We start from the raw sequence: 19,189 nt of genomic DNA, 5'->3' as shown, positions 1-19,189 counted from the left end.
CCTGTTATAGATATGGTTTCATATTGCAGGCTGCCACAAATATTTTATCGAAATAGGGTACACACCATAAATAATAGCATGAACATTTTATATAGCAAGATATTGTTAGACTTACAATTCACTTATTAGGTTTTCAAATATTCATTTTACCTGTAGTACACAACCAGACAGTGGGTGGTCAGTGCAGTGAAGGAAATTACTTTTTTCTCTCAAATGGAAAACTATTACATAACTTTGTACACATAATCCACACAGCCAGCTATTTCTGTTGAGCAGAGAAGTGTATGGTTTGTGTGCATGTGTGCCCCTGTGTGTTTGTGTAAGTGTTTCATCTGTTCATCATTTAGTCTTTGCCAGATGTATGTACTCTTCACTGTGGCCATTTAAAATGAAAGGTAAGAGCTCCCACTCTTACAAACTAATTACAGTTGTTAACATGCTTCTGGCATAATTTGAGGATTCTTCTTATTGCAATATTAAATTACTCAAAACACTAAATTTTCCCATAGTTAAGTGAAAATGAATGCCAACAAGAACATGCACATGGTTTTTGTGGGATGAAATATGAAAGTGTCTTAAAACAATATTATATAGGTAAAGTTTTCATTGATAATACTATATTATTTCAGAATCCAACAGATTACAATAAAAAGTATGAGGAAGAGAGATGGGAAATAAGGTTTGAGGTAAGTTTCAGTCTAAATATTTTGAAAATTTGGATACTTCAATACGAAGAATCTCATTCCAGATCAGGAAGTAAGCATTTTCTTCTGTAACAGCTTTATTGAGATAATTTATATACCATAAAATTTAACTTTTTAAAGTGTACAAGTCAGTGGTTTTTTAACCTATTCACAGAGTTTTGTAATCATTATAGCTATCTAATTCCACAACATTTCATCTCAAAGAGAAGCCCCACACCAGCAGCAATCACTTCCTACCCCCCTCCACCCCCCAGTTTCCTGGAAACTGTCTCTGTGGGTTTGCCTGTCCTGGACGTTTCATAGAAAGTGAATTATTATAGTACATAGTCCTTTTTTACTGGCTTCTTTCATTGACCATAATGTTTGCAAGGTTGAATCATGTTGTATGTGTCCTTTTTATTGTTGAATAATATCCCTTTATATGGATATACCACATTTTGTTTATCCATTCATCAGTTGATGGACATTTGGATTGTTTTTACCTTTACAGATAGTAAATAAAGCTACTATGAACATTTGTGTACAAATTTTTAAGTGAATGTTGGTTTTTACTCCTCTTGAGTATAGACCTAGAAGTGGAATTACTAAGTCATGAGAATTACAGAGTCATATGACTATGTTTACCATTTTAAGAAACTGTGAAACTTATCCAAATGACTACAATAATTTACTTTAGTACTAGTATTGTACAAGGGTTCCATTTTCTCCATATCCTCACCAACACTTGTTATCTTGACTTGTTTCCTAGCCATCTTAGGATAGGTATGAAGATACAAGTCCCTTATCAGACATGATTTGCAGATATTTCTCTCATTCTGTGGGTTGTCTTTTCACTTTCTTGATGATATCTGTTGAAGCGCCAAAGTTTTAAATATTGGTGAATCCAGTTTATCCTGAAGTCCAGCTTAAATAAAAACAGATAAACGGATAAACAAAATAAAAAAATTTTTATTTTGTCACTTGTGCTTTTTGCTGTGCAGAAAGTGTTTTGATAAGTAAAATTTTATGATTTATAAGTAGAATTTAATTCCTATAAGGACTTCGCTGGTGGTCCAGTGGCTAAGACTCTGCACTCCCAAGTGCAAGGGGCGCTGGGTCAATCCCTGGTCAGGAAACCTAGACCCCCACATGCTGCATCTAGACCCAGCCAGCCAAATAAAAAAACTTACAAAAATAATTTCTATAATTATAAAAATAACATATGCTTGTTGTAAAGTGTTTTGTAACAAATCAGTAAAATTTTAACAGTGGATAGTCACTTTTTGCTGAAATCAGCTGAGTGATTCAAGTATGTTTTGTTTTGCCACCAGTTTGGAATTGTTACATAATAAGTGAGTCTACAAATTTGAATGTGATTATTTTACTATTTATACTGAGTACCATATTCAGGATTTTTATAAGTTAATAAAAGTCACCTATTTCTTTATATATATTTGCTTTTAACAACTGCTGACTGCCGTGATCCTCTTTGGAATCATATAACTTTTAATTATTCTTTATCCTTTTATAGAGCTTAAGGGAGAGCACACTTTTCTGATGATTTTTAACTTAAATCTTCTTTTGGCATTTCATATATTATTTTAGTTTTTATTATAAAATACATACTCTAAAAATGAATGCAGTACTACAGAAATGTGAAAAGGAAAGAAGTTGCCCCCATTCTACACCTCACACACCCCAGTCCCACTGAGCAGTGTCAGTTTGTTTCTTCTAAAATGTTATGTGTATGTGTAAATATTATAATAATATGTAAAGAAACATTCCTGTGGTGGGGGGGCGGGGGCGGTAGTTAACATCTTTTTTTTTTAGGCAGGAGACAAAAGCATTCTAAAGATCTTTTGATTGCCTACCACATTTTGGTCCTGCTACAACAAAATTGTTTTGTGATAGTCTCAGCTAACTTTTTGTTAAGAAAGTAAACTGGCATTGTAATGAACTTTAATAATGTAGTGGCTTTCTGTAATAGTCATTCTGAAATTTGAATTTATTTGTGCTGTTTTAGGATTTGCTTTTGCCTGAAACAGAGACTCCTATTTTACCACCATATTTGTCTTCATCTCTACCTCCCCCTGAGGAACTCTATGCTGTTCAAGTAAAGCACGTTGTCTCACCCAGTGAAGTATGTAATTTCAGTAACACTGTTGGTTATGGTCTTAACTTTAGGATGGATTCTTCACATTTCTATCTTCCTGACTTTATTAACAATTGCTGACCTCTAGTTTACCTACCCTATAGTTTCTTCTTCAAACATCTGTTTATACTTAGTAAGGCAACTGTTTCTTAATCACTTTTGGGTTTTCCCAGTAATGTATAGCTCTTTAAATCAAATATTTAGATTTTTAAGTTTGAATTTACTGCCACCGAAGAAATCTCAGACATCTCATTCCCCTGTCCTCTTCCTACATTGAACTTAATTAAGTACGCTTTACCCTGCTCTGTTTTTTCATACTATTTATCACCTTCTAACACACCACCACTTTCTTACTATGTCTGTTTACATCTCCCTACTAGAATGTAATTCCATGAAGATAGGGATTTTTGTCTTTTGGGCACTGATATGTCCCTGGAATACCTAGAATACTGCCTGATGCATAGTAGGCACTCAATAAATATTGACTGAGTGAATAAGTACACTAAAGAAAATTCATTTATATATACTTGACTAGCAAGAGAAAAAGAAATGACAGATTAAGTGGCAGAGCAGTCCTTCAGCTGTTTTTACACAGTAAACTATTCCTTCACAAGCAAGGAGAATTTGCTCCATAATTTCATCAGGGAACATAGTAGTGTAACCTATTGTTGGTTTTTATAATGATTTTTAACTAGTTATTATTGTTGCAGAACAAATTACCCCAAATTTAGCAGCTTAAAACAACACACGTGAAAGTCAGGAATCCAGGGTCTCAAGGTTGCAGTCAAGGTGTGGGAAGAGGGGTATGCTACTGCAGGATCCAATTCCAGAGCTTGGTGCTGGGCTCCTGCTCTGTGGGCCTCTCCTGGGCCTGCTAACATGCATGTGCGTGCCCCCTGGCGGGCCAGGCACCACCAAGGCAGAGGCCACATCTTTTACAGTCTAAGCTCAGTAGTCACATACCATCATGCTATGGCATTTTTCAGCCACAGAGAACAAGTCTGGTTTGATATGAGGACTTAACTCCATAAGGACCATGAGGCCATTATTGGAGGCTTTCCTGCAGTACTTTTGCCCATATCTTGAATACGGAAAGTTACAGAATTTGAATGTTTTTCCCTTCCCTTCCCCCAACTCAGGTATATATTTGCCTTGATTCTGTCGAAAGTTGTAGTTTGTTTAACCAGCACAGTGACACAGAAGACAGTGGAGTCGGCTGGGAATCTGAGCCAGAGAGCCTCGAGGAGGCACTGCGGAGGTTCAATAAGAGTATGGAGACATTCCCTCCTTTGACAGACTTCAGAACAGGTACCAGTCTTTCAGGAAAGTGGGATTCCTAATGAAATCATTGTTTTGTTTCAATGTTGATGAGATTGAGTTGTTTCTAAGGTTAACTGGTATTTTTATTGCCCTCACTTTATACACTTGGCCTCATGCTTTAGGGCACTTTGATTTTCCAAAGCTCAGGCCGCCTGTGAACACTTGATTGCATGAAGATGGCTTTTCTGAGCTTGAGGTTTTGCCAGTAGCTCAAAATTGTGAGTTGTTATTTAGACCTAAATGGCACTTAATTTCATTACAAGCCACCTAAATAGAGAATCTTGGTGTGAGGGCAGGGGAATTCATATTCTGTCCTGTCCTGTCAGTATAGATGAAATTGTGCTTTTTCCCTTTCTAATATATATTACCATCCTTTATTAAATACATGGAATTCTCCTACGAGGAAAATGCATTTCGTTACCTGTGTTGACAGTTCCTGAAATACTGAGTGGTGTCTGTACATTTTATCCATGTCATGTATAGAGGTACGTTCATCCTTGTAGTTTGTACTTATCAGAGGATACTTTAGCAAAGGAAAGCTAGAGCCTAATGTCTTTATCTGCTACTTAATAAGATTTTAATCACTTATGACCCATGTTTGGCTGATAAACAACACTTGCCCTTTTCCCTGCCTGGAAAGTTCTAGAATGTATAGCAGGACCTCTGCTCTACTTTCCCCTACCGCAGGTCTTCTTCCCTGGTGCTCTTCCTTCCCCACCCGTCAACCTCCCTCCCCTACCCTGCCCTCTCCACCACCTCTTCTCCCTTGCCTCCTCTCCTAGGAAGGGGCACTGTGAGCAGGAATACTTTGTACTGCAGTGTCCCCAGCTTTTGAGGAAGGCAACTTGCATGAGTAGGTGCTTATAAATATTTGTTGAATGAGTGAAAAAATAAGCTCATTATCATATTTTCTTTTTGTAAACTAATTTATAGTCTAGAAGAAACAATTCCTTCTTCGTGTTCTTCTCTCAAGGGAAGTTACACAATCTGTGCATGATACGGTAATTCATGGAGCTATCTATACATATATTTGTGCATTTTTCTATAGTTATTCTGGAATTAAAGTTAAGTATGCATACGTGAAAGTTGATTCATAAGCAAGTGCCTGTTAAATTCATATGGAATCTATATTAAAGGAGTTAAATAAGGAATTTGTGTGGGTAAGATGTTGAGGATATGTGGTCAGAGTGGGTTGGGAGTATACGGTTCAGAACCTTGTAAACTGCAGTCTAAGAACTTGGTACTGCAAACAGTTAAGATGCCATTGAAAAATGTTAAACTAGAGAGTAATGGAATTGCATTGGAGGAGGGGAAAATTAAAAGTAGGAATAATAGAACCCATTTTACTATCCTTCGCAGAAGACAGCTGCCCAAAAGAAAAAAATTGGAGGCATATAAGAAGTGGGAGGAGAGGGAGGATGGTCTAAGCCATGGGAGGTAGAACTAGGAACTCTGAGAAAGGGATAAATGTCTTTCTTCAAACATTTTCCTAATTTAGGAATTAGGAAAACAGGGTATATAAACAGAAAAAAAGAGCACAAGCCAACATATGGCTGTTTAGTGTTTAATTCTGAATAACAGGTATATGGGGATTATGTCTTCTTTGTACTTTACTGTATTTCAAAGCATGTATATTTTTAAGAAAATAAAAGGCAATGTAATTTCCCTCTTTTTCTGTCTTTTCAGAAATGCCTTGCCTTGCAGAATATGATGATGGCTTATGGTATAGAGCAAAGATTGTTTCCATTAAAGAATTTAATCCTCTAGCTGTCCTGGTACAATTTGTTGATTATGGATCAACTGAAAAGCTGACAGTAAACAGGTTAAAAAACAAAAAAGTAAACTTAGTCTATTTTTTTTTAATAATTAAAAATATTTTACTTCAAAAAGCTATTTTAGAGCTACTATTGGGAGTTTGTTTTTACTCTAAAAGTTATTCTTTATTGTGGTAAGATGTACATAACAAAATTTACTGTATCAAAGTTTTTAATGTAAAAAAAATTATTGTCATCCATTTTTAAGTATACAATTAATTGACATTAAATACATTCACAGTGTTGTACAACCACTGCTATTGTCCATTTTCACAACTTTTTCATAATCCCAAACAAAAACTCTGGACCCCTTAGTAACATTCTGTTCCCTTTCTCTCAGCTCCCAGTGAGTCCTCTTCTGCTCTGTATGAATCTACTTAAATTCTTCATACAAACATAATGATATAATATTTGCCTTTTTATGTCTGGCTTATTTTACTTAGAATAACGTTTTCAGAGTTCATCCAGTTGTAGCTTGTCAGAATTTCATTATTTTTACAATTAAGTAATATTCCATTGTACATATACACCACATTTTGTTTATTCATCTCTTGGTGGACACTTGGTATGTGAATAATACTTTGTGAACACTGACATAAAAAGAAGATCCATTTAAATTCCAGCTTTCAACTGTTTTAAGATATGTACCTCGAAATGGAATTGCAGGATCACATGGTAATTTCATGTTTAACTTTTTGAGGAAATGCCAAAGTTTTCCATATCAGCTATACTATTTAACATTTTTACCAGCAACACACAGGAGTTCCATTTTCTCCACATCCTTGCCAACACTGTTATTTTTCCAAGTTTTGTTGTTATTTGTAACTATTTTTTTAATAATGATATAATATGCATATAAAATCTATCATCTTAACCATTTTTAAATGTATAGTTAAGTAGTGTTAACTCAGTTTACATGGTTAGTGCAACCAATCTCCAGAACTCTCTTCATTTTCAAAACTGAATCTAACTTTGTACCCATTAAATGATTCCACATTGTCCCTTCATCCAGCCCATCGGCCACCATTCTGCTTTCCATCTCTATGAACTTGATTATTGTAGGAATATCTCACATCTTTTTCTAACTGTCTTATTTCACTTAGCATAATGTCAAGGATCAACCATGTTATAGCATGTGTTAGAAATTTCTTCCTTTTTACAGCTGAATAATATTCCATCATATGTATTTAACACATTTTATTTATCCACACACCCATCAGTGGATATTTGACTACTGTGAATGATGTTATGAAAATGTACATACAAATATCTCTTTACAACCCTGCTTTCAGTATACTGAGAAGTGGAGTCACTGGATAATATGCTAATTATTATTAGTATTTGGAGGAACCACCAAACTTCCCCAGCAGCATTTTACATTCCCACCAAATGTCCAAGGATTCCAGTTTCTCTCTATATCCTCACTATCACTTGTTATCTTCTGGGCGGTATTTTGTTTTTTTTTTTTAATAGTAGCCATGCTAATGGGTATGAGGTGATATCATATATGGCTTTCATTGGCATTTCCCTGATGATTAGTGATGTTGAACATCTTTTCATGTGCTTGTTGGCCATTTACAGCTCTTTGGAGAAATATCATTTTTAACGTGAACATATTTTCTCTCATTCTGCAAGGTGCCTTTTCACTCTATTGATTGTGCCTTTTGCATAGTTTTAAGTTTTGATATAATTGAATTTTCTTCTTCTGTTGCCTGTGCTCTTGGTGTCATATCAAAGAAATCACCGCCAAATCCAACATCATAAAGTTTTCCCCTAATTGTGACATTAACATTTTTTTAAATAGGGTTTTTAATTCTTAAAAAAAAAAAAAAAATTTTTAATTTTAGAATTTCTTTGTGACAGACTGCGTCAAATCCCTCTTCATCTTATGCAGTATCCAGCCCGAGCCATAAAGGTTCTCTTGGCAGGGTTTAAACCACCCTTGAGAGATGTAGGAAAGGCAAGAATACCATATTGTCCGAAGTGGAGCATGGAAGCATTGTGGGCCATGATAGACTGTCTACAAGGAAAACAGCTTTATGCTTCTTCCATGGTAAGTATCTGTCTTAACTGACCAAGATTCTTTTGAAGGTATTTCAAGGATCCTTAGTAATTTTCTAAAGTGCTTTACATGTAAAATGCTTTAAAGTTTATAATGCTGTAAATACTATAGGATTAATTTTAAGGCTGCTTCAAACAATGTCTTAGTTTTATATAATTTATACTTAAGCTTTTGATTAGCCCTCCAATGATATAAAATATCAGGGATGTAATGACTAAGATATAAAATGATCCAGATGAATATTCTATAACTAAAGAACAGATAAGTCAGTGAGGTTCTCAAGGCAAGAATACTGCAGTGGTTTGCCATTCTCTTCTCCAGGAGACCACATTCTGTCAGACCTCTCCGCCATGACCTGTCCGTCTTGGGTGGCCCCAAACGGCATGGCTTAGTTTCATTGATTTAGACAAGGCTGTGGTCCGTGTGATCAGATTGGCTAGTTGTCTGTGATTGTGGTTTCAGTGTCTGCCCTCTGATCCCCTCTCTCAATGCCTACCTTCTTACTTGGGTTTCTCTTACCTTGGATGTGGGGTATCTCTTCACGGCTGCTCCAGCAAAGCACAGCCGCTGATCCTTACAGCGGCTGAAGTCAAGCGGGCCTTAGGAAGCATCACTACGAACAAAGCTAGTGGAGGTGATGGAATTCCAGTTGAGCTATTTCAAACCCTAAAAGATGATGGTGTGAAAGTGCCGCACTCGATACGCCAGCAAGTTTGGAAAACTCAGCAGTGGCCACAGGACTGGAAAAGGTCAGTTTTCATTTCAATCCCAAAGAAAGGCAATGCCAAAGAATGCTCAAACTACTGCACAATTTCACTCATCTCACACACTAGTAAAGTGATGCTTAAAATTCTCCAAGCCAGGCTTCACCAATATGTGAACCATGAACTTCCAGAAGTTCAAGCTGGTTTTAGAAGAGGCAGATGAACCAGAGATCAAATTGTCAACATTCGCTGGATCATCGAAAAAGCAAGAGAGTTCCAGAAAAACATCTATTTCTGCTTTATTGACTATGCCAAAGCCTTTGACTGTGTGGATCACAAAAACCGTGGAAAATTCTGAAAGAGATGGGAATACCAGACCACCTGACCTGCCTCTTGAGAAACCTATATGCAGGTCAGGAAGCACCAGTTAGAACTGGACATGGAACAACAGACTGGTTCCAAATAGGAAAAGGAGTACATCAAGGCTGTATATTGTCACCCTGCGTATTTAACTTCTATGCAGAGTACATCATGAGAAACGCTGGGCTGGAAGAAGCACAAGCTGGAATCAAGACTGCCAGGAGAAATGTCAGTAACCTCAGATATGCAGATGACACCACCCTTATGGCAGAAAGTTAAGAACTAAAGAGTCTCTTGATGAAAGTGAAAGAGGAGAGTGAAAAAGTTGGCTTACAGCTCAACATTCAGAAAACTTAAGATCATGGCACCTGGTCCCATCACTTAATGGCAAATAGATGGGGAAACAGTGGCTGACTTCATTTTTCCAGGCTCCACAATCACTGCAGATGGTGACTGCAGCCATGAAATTAAAAAACACTTACTCCTTGGAAGAAACATTAGGACCAACCTAGATAGCATATTAAAAAGTGGAGACATTACTTTTGTCAACAGAGGTCCGTCTAGTCAAGGCTGTGGTTTTTCCAGTGGTCATGTATGGATGTGAGATTTGGACTATAAAGAAACCTGAGCGCCAAAGAATTGATGCTTTTGAACTGTGGTGTTGAGAAGACTCTTGAGAGTCCCTTGGACTGTGAGGAGATCCAACCAGTCCATCCTAAAGGAGATCAGTCCTGGATGTTATTGGAAGGACTGAGGTTGAAGCTGAAACTCCAATACTTTGGTTACCTGATGTGAAGAGTTGACTCATTTGAAAAGACCCTGATGCTGGGAAAGACTGAGGACAGAAGGAGAAGGGGATAACAGAGGATGAGATGGTTGGATGGCATCACCAACTCAATGGACATGGGTTTGGGTGGACTCCAGCAGTTGGTGATGGACAGGGAGGCCTGGTGTGCTGCGGTTCATGGGGTCGCAAAGAGTCAGACACAACTGAGCAACTGAACTGAAGTCAATGACACTGTTTCCACTGTTTCCCCATCTATTTCCCATGAAGTGATGGGACCAGATGCCATGATCTTAGTTTTCTGAATGTTGAGCTGTAAGCCAACTTTTTCACTCTCCTCTTTCACTTTCATCAAGAGGCTTTTTAGTTCCTTTTCACTTTCTGCCATAAGGGTGGTGTCATCTGCATATCTGAGTTGATATTTCTCTGGGCAATCTTGCAGATGGTGATTGCAGCCATGAAATTAAAAGATGCTTACTCCTTGGAAGGAAAGTTATGACCAACCTAGATAGCATATTGAAAAGCAGAGACATTACTTTGCCAACAAAGGTCGGTCTAGTCAAGGCTGTGGTTTTTCCAGAAGTCACGTATGGATGTGAGAGTTGGACTGTCAAGAAAGCTGAGCGCCAAAGAATTGATGTTTTTGAACTGTGGTGTTGGAGAAGACTCTTGAGAGTCCCTTGGACTGCAAGGAGATCCAACCAGTCGATTCTAAAGGAGATCAGTCCTGGGTGTTCTTTGGAAGGACTGATGCTAAAGCTGAAACTCCGGTACTTTGGTTACCTCATGCAAAGAGTTGACTCTATTGGAAAAGACTCTGATGTTGGGAGGGATTGGGGGCAGGAGAAGGGGACGACAGAGGATGAGATGGCTGGATGGCATCACCGACTCGATGGACATGAGTTTGAGTGAACTCTGGGATTTGGTGATGGACAGGGAGGCCTGGTGTGCTGCAGTTCATGGGGTCGCAAAGTGTCTGACACGACTGAGCGACTGAACTGAACTGAGTTCAATGAGGGGAACGTGTAAACCATTAATACAAGTAGAATGAATGAAGTGTTATCAAACAAGTACAGGTATTTTGGGGTGAGACGTAGGGAGAAGCAGGATGATTTCTATCTGAAGAGACTGAAATATGGTATTTGAGCCCCTGCCCAGTAGAGTACCACAGGGGAAAAGTAACATTTAAACTGCGTCCTAAAAGTTGGAAAAATTACAACGGAATTGTGGTCAAAATCAGAGAAAGTGGTTTTCAGAGTACTCATACTAAGTTTGAATTGTTTAATGTAGTAGAACTGTATGAAAAGGTTCAAATAAGAAAACCCAGGTCATGCTCAGTATTAATATGCTTTCTACTTTAGAGGCTTAGACACAAAAGGGAGACCCACAGACTCTGACCTGTACCCATGTTTAATAACACAGCTGTTTTAAAACTGGAAAATTATACACCAAAACTCTGCTGTTTTTAAGTTTCATAAAATCTAGTATTTATATATTTTATGTATTATAAAATCTAATATTTTATATATTTAAATATTACAAAATCTTCTGGAATGACAACACAAGTGGTGCAGCAGCTGTCCCTTTAGATGCAAACATGTTCTTCAGTTCAGCTTCATCCTCACCACTGTTGTTTCAGCCCAACTTGCTCTGATTTGAGGACCTGAGATTTGGGGATTTCTGATATATTGGCTGTGGCAAAAATGAGCTCTTAATGTAGTAGTGCGGTTACTAGAAAGTGCTTTTTGAAAATCTCTGTACATATCACACTCCTGTGTGTGCAGTAGTGTAAAGAGCTTATGCAAGGTTTCTCTCAAGAAGCCAGTGAAAATACTAGCAGACCAAGTAAGTGTTCTTACAAATACATGTGTATTCACCTCATGAACAACAATCAAAATGTGGTGTGTGCATAAAGGTATGCTTTATGTGTACAGTGCAAATGAATTTTAACAAGGAAGGTACTATGAGAGCCCACTGGCTCAATCCAGGAAAACTTTGGGGATGAGTTCCATTTCAAATAAAGTAGAAGACAGAAAGAATGGAATTTAGCAAGAAACCATCACAAATACCTTTGAAAGGACATAGTACAAATTTATAAACTTAGAGAATGCCTTGTCTCTCTTGCCAGCTGTAGGAGGAACAGGCAGCAAAGACATGATGGTATTTTCTTGACAAAGATCTTTTCATTTTAGGCTCAGGTACCAGAACAAATGGTGACTTTATATGAAGATAAACAGTATCCAATTCATATGTCATTAGTAGAAATGGGGCTTGCAGACCGAGATGAATGATGTAAGTACCATGATTTCTTGTTCATCCTTACGGTCAGCTTCAGGCACAGCACTGACACAGCAGAGGTTCACACTGTTTCTCAAAGGAATGACAACCAAGCTCAACAAGAATCTCTCTTCTAGATTTCTCCTTAATAAGCCCTTCTAAACTATAAACTACTGAGTGTCAGTATCAGAAAGGTTCCATAGTTGTGAAAATGCTGGGATTGAACAGCTGTCCTGATTGATCATGGTACCAAATAGTTTTGGGGCGTAAGGAGGAGACCAGCACTGAAAATAATTCAAGCTCATAACTCTTACCTCTGCATACGGTACTACTGGATAACCAGTGTCCTAATAACAAACATTATTAGGGTTAATCGGTAAACAGCTCACACTCTATTCATTCACATAAGTGTAACACACGATTTAGTAACTAGATTTGAACATTAAGCACAGGTTTAAAATAACACATTCTGTTTTTCAGGTATACAGTACAGAGCATCTGTAGCAGCCCAGAAGAAAGTTTTCTGTTACATTGTAGACCATTTCAGGCTTACTTCCTTCACTTGTTCTGCAATATTGCTGGGCTTTTTTTTTTTCCTTCCTTACATGTTGAACTGTTAAGAACTGTTTGAAAAAAGTTAATAAATATTTGCTTTCCAAGTATTTACTTATTTTAATTTTTATATTTTAGCCACATTAGGAAAAATATTTCCTATATATTCAGTTTAAGAAATAAGACACTGTCAGCACAGTGTAGGCACCTGTTCTACCCTTCCCCAATCATTCTCTTACCTACAAACAAGGTGAATACTGTGAGTTTGGCATTTATTGTGCTTATATACCTTGGAGAAGGGCATGGCAACCCACTCCAGTATTCTTGCCTGGAGAATCCCATGGACAGAGGAGCCTGGTGGGCTACAGTCCATGCGGTTGCAAAGAGTAGAACACGACTGAAGCAACTTAGCACATGCTTATATATGTCTTTATAATTTTACTGTATATGTAAGCATCCATAAACAATATACAGTTCCGTATATTTTTTTAAGTATCACACAGTTGCCTTTCCCCCTACTTAAGAGTCTTTTATCCACAATGATATGCATAGCTGTTATATTCACTTGCATTGTTACATCCCTCTATGCACATAATTTATTCTGTTAGATCTTGAGGTTGTTACCAGTTTTTTCTCAATTAGAGTTATTCTACAGTAAGACCCTCTCTGTACCTATGAGTGGTTTTCCAGTGAATATACTAATGCAATTTACTAAGTCCTGAGGTAATTGTTTTTCAAACTAACTCTACCATTAGTAGTCTTGAGTTCCTTGCTGACATGCAGTGTGGCCAGACCATTATTAGCCAGTTTATGATACAAGAGATACATCATTTTTGTCATATGCATTCACTGGTTTAGTTGCTTATTGCTCATTCATATCTTTTGTAATTTTAACTAGTAAGGCTTCTTAATGTATTTGGGTTATTAATCGTTTGTCAGATATGTGTATCTTTTCCTAGTCTGTGACTTTTCTTTTTGGGGTATCTTTGGACAAACTTTTGACTCATTAACCTTTAAGATTTGTGCTGTATCTCATTTAAAAGTCTTTCTCAAGGGTGGACCTTGTGATCTAGGGGTTAGAATTTGGCACATTCACTGACGTGACCTGAGTTCATTCCCGGGTTGGGGAACCTGAGATCCCAGAAGCTGTACAGCATGGACCCCCCAACCAGAAACAAAAATGGCTTTCTATCCTGAGGTTCAGTTAAGTTGCTCAGTTGTGTCCGACTTTTGCAACCCCATGAATTGCAGCATGCCAGGCCTCCCTGTCCATCACCAACTCCAAGAGTTCACCCAAATTCATGTCCATCGAGTCGGTGATGCCATCCAGCCATCTCATCCTCTGTTGTCCCCTTCTCCTCCTGCCCCCAGTCCCTCCCAGCATCAGTCTTTTCCAGTGAGTCAACTCTTTGCATGAGGTGGCCAAATTATTGGAGTTTCAGCTTTAGCATCATTCCTTCCAAAGAACACCCAGGACTGATCTCCTTTAGAATGGACTGGTTGGATCTCCTTGCAGTCCAAGGGACTCTCAAGAGTTTTCTCTAACACCACAGTTCAAAAGCATCAATTCTTTGATGCTCAGCTTTCTTCACAGTCCAACTTTCACATCCATACATGACCACTGGAAAAACCACAGCCTTGACTAGACCGACCTTTGTTGGCAAAGTAATGTCTCTGCTTTTCAATATGCTATCTAGGTTGGTCATAACTTTCCTTCCAAGGAGTAAGCGTCTTTTAATTTCATGGCTGCAATCACCATTTGCAGTGATTTTGGAGCCCAAAAAAAGAAAGTCTGACACTGTTTCCCCATCTATTTCCCATGAAGTGATGGGACCAGATGCCATGATCTTAGTTTTCTGAAAGTTGAGCTTTAAGCCAACTTTTTCACTCTCCTCTTTCACTTTCATCAAGAGGCTTTTTAGTTCCTCTTCACTTTTCTGCCATAAGGGTGGTGTCATCTGCATATCTGAGGTTATTGATATTTCTCCTGGCAGTCTTGATTCCAGCTTGTGCTTCTTCCAGCCCAGCGTTTCTCATGATGTACTCTGCATAGAAGTTAAATACGCAGGGTGACAATATACAGCCTTGATGTTCTCCTTTTCCTATTTGGAACCAATCTGTTGTTCATGTCCAGTTCTAACTGGTGCTTCCTGACCTGCATATAGGTTTCTCAAGAGGCAGGTCAGGTGGTCTGGTATTCCCATCTCTTTCAGAATTTTCCACGGTTTTTGTGATCCACACAGTCAAAGGCTTTGGCATAGTCAATAAAGCAGAAATAGATGTTTTTCTGGAACTCTCTTCCTTTTTCCATGATCCAGTGGATGTTGGCAATTTGATCTCTGGTTCATCCGCCTTTTCTAAAACCAGCTTTTCTAAATCCTGAGGTTACGTAAATATAATTCCTTATTTTCTCTGAAAACTTATAACACTGCCTGGTTGTTTCTCAGGCCCCGCCTTTCTCACGTGTCCTGTTTTGACCAGGTATCACCCTCATTACAGCTGCTTTCTCCTCCCATGAGATCTGCACTAGCAGAATGAACTCTTCCTACCTGTTTGACTGATTGACTTACTTCTATATTCCGTTTTCACTTCGCATTCTTTGACCTTGGTGGTAGATATTATAATGCTTTAATTTCAGCACTGATTGAGTATAGTAATAGTGAGTGGAGAAATGATTCCTCCTTCAGTGATGTTTCTGAGCATAACCTTGATAGGGCTGACAGGCAGTAGGAAAATCTGTGTGATAAAAACTATGTGATACTGTATTTCTTGTACTTCCTGGTTTTCATAGCCATCACCAACCACAGAAAGCATCCCCTTATTAAAGTCTATGCTGCTTATGACCATAGGAGACAAGGGAGGTGAATTAAAAATGAAAGCTGCCCTGTTCATTTCAAACATAAAAAGCAAGAAGTTTTATACTCCAAAGTCTTTTCTATTTATTTATATACACACACAGATGCACACACACACACAGAATATATAAATTAAACCACAGAATCCACAAGAAATGTACATTTCTTTTTAACAAGAAAATCAAGTTAGTGTCATTTCATGATGAGTCACATTGAGTCAGACTGAGTTTCATGACAGTTTTGTGTCCATGAGAACATTACCATCCTTGTCTTTCATTCTTACTCGACCAGATGTGTACTTGGTCTCCTGATGCCCGTTTGTGTACACAGTTTTCACAGTGCCGTCTGGATACTCCCGTCTCTTGAACTGGGCCGTATGCAGTTCTCTTTGGCCATTATTAAACTCTATGATTTTGTTGCCATCTCTGTAAATTTTAAATAGAATTTAATTCCTTTATAAAAACATGAAGATTACAGCAGGAGAAATCTGGCAGTTACTCCTTCTCCAAGAATATCCTTGGTCCTTATTTTAAGGATAATGTCCCATTATAAAACAAAGCTAGGGTGCAAAGTTGAGAAGTTGTCAACTTCTCAACACAGAATGTTTTTCTCTATTTTGGTTATTTCTCAAATTTCATATGAACACATATGTGGCTCTCTGCCACATACAAAGGTTAGAGAGCCACTGCTCTAGTAAACGTGTGGCCCTATGGTGTCTGCATCACCCATGAGCTCACTAGAAATGCCAATTATTTGAGTGGGGCCCAGCAACAAGCCCTTGAACAGTCCCTCCAGATTCAGATGCACCCTGAAGTTTGAAAACCACTGCTATAAGTGAAAAACAAAAATAGCACAATTACCCTGAATGAATTGCACATTCAAAAACTGCTAAGAGAATAAAAGTTTTTATCACAAGAAAAACATGTAATTATGTGTGATGATGGATGTTAACTAGACTTTTGTGATCATTCTGCTATACAAATATCTAGTAAATTTTTGTGGTACACCTGAAACTAATGTCATATGTCAGTTACACCTCAATTTAAAAATGATAATCCTGAATGAACTAATAACATGGGATATGTCTGAGTATAGATGAGAAAAGACTGGCCATGAGATTAAATAGATGGCTCTAGGGAAGTTTTCATAAGAGTCAAAATTGAGAAGTTTTTGAAATCTATACTGTACACATAAGCTTTTCCTCAAATTTTCTTTAGTTGAGCACCAGATAAAGACCACCAGATTTCAGACCACATTAAGGGAAAAAGTCATGACCATAAGGAGTTCCTACATTATTGCCAAGTTTACATCACATAATTCAAGTTAATGGGTACTTAACTGCTACACTCCAGGAAAGGAGGGTGAAACTAAAAACAGGACTGGATCTCACAAACTCTTCACTGTGGATTAAAGAAGTCATCTCTGACTTCAAGAAATTTAACATTCAGAAGGATAAAGAAAGAAATTGTTAATTTGGAATTGGCTTAGAGAGGCCAGAAGAGTAAAGTGCTTAGGCTGGGACAGGGAGACCCAGAAAATCAAAATACAGAGTCCAGTTATTCTTAAAAATTGACAGGGAAGCTTCCCTTCTGTGTCTCACTCACCGTTTTCAAATTTCACCAAACTTATTTCTAAATAAGTATCTGCCATCCTCCTTTCGTGAAGTGTTCTTTAGACATCCTTCAAATCTCTAGGCTAAAGACTAAGCAAAATGTTAGAATCCATTGGTCTCAAACTTGTCTAAAATTCTAAAGTGCTGCAAACACATCTTACCTGCTCTCAGATTCTGAACTCAACTAAAATGTTGAATGACTTATTAAAGTTTAAGATTTTTAAACTTCATTACTGATTGAAAGTTGAAAACTAGAAACCAACTTGACAGGTAACATACCGTTGTACTCTGACAACTGTACCATCTGGGAAAATGCTCTCTTCTTGTCCATCAGCAAACAAGTTTTTGATAGTCCGGTCAGGAAATGTGATTTCTTTTCTTCCATCTGGGAAATGTTTTTCTGTAAGAAAGGGGGTTATTATAAATATTTTATTTTTAAAGGAAGGAAGAATTTAATAGAATGAGAGGGCAGAGCAGGTTCTCACCTATCTGGCCATTAGAGAAATGTAGAACTTCCAGCCCTTCTGGGAATGTGGTGTGGGCAGTCTGCGTGGCTGCATAGTAGTAGACCTGTAAAGACAAGGAGTCAGCGCTGCCGCTTCTTCAGGGGTGTTTATGCTACAGAGAAAACACCTGTGGAAACCTACCACTCTCCCGTCTGGCATGACCTGCTTGATGTCACCGTTGAAGAAAGTGACAGTGACGGTCTCCCCATCTGCACTCACTTCCTTTCGCGTTCCATTTGGAAACAACACAACGTGGCACCCATTCTTATAAACCTTCTCTATCTACAAAAAAGAAAACCAAACTAGCAAAAATTTCCTGAGACCACGTGACAAAAACGTCCCTAATTCTTATAAATTGCCTACTTTGATATTTTTCATGATAAAAATTAAAATATTTCTCGGAGAGAAAAGTTCCAATTCAAAACAATCAACTTCACCTATTAGCACATCATGTCCATTCTTAAGTCACCTATTCCCCCCAAACTTTTCAGTTGTTTTTTTAGGCAACCTTCAGATTATCACTTCAGCTCTAAACACTTCAACAAATCTCTCCTGGAACAGTCAGTAACCAAACTATTATCATCCCTAACAAGCTGTAATTCCCTCATTATATCATAACCTTCACACTGTTTTTCATAAATTCGCCCAAAAAAAAGGCTTTGTATGGTTTACTTGAATATGGATGAAAACAAGGTCCACACACACTTGGGTTGATGTGTCTCTCTGATCTCAATTTTTAATGGTCCCTTCGTTTCCCCATTTTAATGCCAATTGTTGAAAGAACGAAGTTACTGAACATATAGTACTGACCACATTCTGGGTCTGGCCAATTGCTTTTCTATTTTTCTGTCAGTTAACATGTTCTCATATCCTATTTTTCCTTAAAAAACCCAGTAGTTACTCTCAAGGCTTGATTACATTCCAGGTGAATTATTCTGACGAGTGCCTTTTAGGTACAGCAGTGGGCTCTGTATGACAGCGTGTCCAGAAATCAGTAAGTATGCGGCTGCCTCACAACCTCAGCACTAACTGGGCAGCGGCATAAGACCCGTCAACCTTTCATCTGAGGTTTCAGCAGCCACTGATGACTGCTGCCAAGACCCTTCCTTTCATTAGACCTTCTACACTGGTGATATCCTAATTTCTCATTCCTCTTCTAAAATAGAAAACCCTTCCTCATCAACAATTTGTTACCCGAAAGTAAAGTGTTGCTTTTGAACTGTGGTGCTGGAGAAGACTCTTGAGAGTCCTTGGACTGCAAGGAGATCCAACCAGTCCATCCTAAAGGAAATCAGTCCTGGGTGTTCACTGGAAGGACTGATGTTGAAGCTGTAACTCCAATACTTGGGCCACCTTGTGCGAAGAGCTGACTCATTTGAAAAGACCCTGATGCTGGGAAAGATTGACGGCAGGAGGAGAAGGGGACGACAGAGGATGAGATGGTTGGATGGCATCACCGACTCTATGGACATGGCTTTGGGTGGACTCCGGGAGTTGGTGATGGACAG

At 38.2% G+C, this 19,189-nt stretch overlaps 2 protein-coding genes across 6 annotated transcripts in view; one reads left to right on the top strand and one right to left on the bottom strand.

Annotated features, from left to right (window-relative positions):
* The window catches only part of RNF17 (ring finger protein 17), a 117,809-nt gene extending 105,639 nt beyond the window's left edge, over window positions 1–12,170 (top strand). Inside the window, exons 31-36 of the mRNA XM_005888714.1 lie at window positions 630–686; window positions 2,707–2,823; window positions 3,975–4,143; window positions 5,842–5,977; window positions 7,833–8,022; window positions 12,072–12,170. Coding sequence (XP_005888776.1) covers window positions 630–686; window positions 2,707–2,823; window positions 3,975–4,143; window positions 5,842–5,977; window positions 7,833–8,022; window positions 12,072–12,170 — 768 coding nt within the window. The remainder of the gene's footprint in view (window positions 1–629; window positions 687–2,706; window positions 2,824–3,974; window positions 4,144–5,841; window positions 5,978–7,832; window positions 8,023–12,071) is intronic.
* Window positions 12,171–15,635: 3,465 nt separating this feature from the next.
* Window positions 15,636–19,189, bottom strand: part of CPAP (centrosome assembly and centriole elongation protein) — a 39,776-nt gene continuing 36,222 nt past the window's right edge. For 3 of the 5 annotated variants that reach the window (XM_070380565.1, XM_005888731.3, XM_070380566.1), the window contains exons 14-17: window positions 17,823–17,963; window positions 17,661–17,745; window positions 17,455–17,575; window positions 15,636–15,988 (exon numbers count right to left, since the gene is read on the bottom strand). In XM_070380565.1, the coding sequence (XP_070236666.1) occupies window positions 15,793–15,988; window positions 17,455–17,575; window positions 17,661–17,745; window positions 17,823–17,963 (543 nt within the window). In that variant the 3' untranslated portion in view covers window positions 15,636–15,792. Of the gene's footprint in view, window positions 15,989–17,454; window positions 17,576–17,660; window positions 17,746–17,822; window positions 17,964–19,189 lie in introns of those variants that run through there. The other 2 variants (XM_070380567.1, XR_011466322.1) reach the window with 2 other exon arrangements.

This window comes from Bos mutus, chromosome 12 (assembly GCF_027580195.1).
Source record: "Bos mutus isolate GX-2022 chromosome 12, NWIPB_WYAK_1.1, whole genome shotgun sequence".
Taxonomy (NCBI): Eukaryota; Metazoa; Chordata; class Mammalia; order Artiodactyla; family Bovidae; genus Bos; species Bos mutus.
The sequence above is the reverse complement of the archived record's forward strand: the minus strand, read 5'-3'. Positions and strand labels throughout refer to the sequence as shown.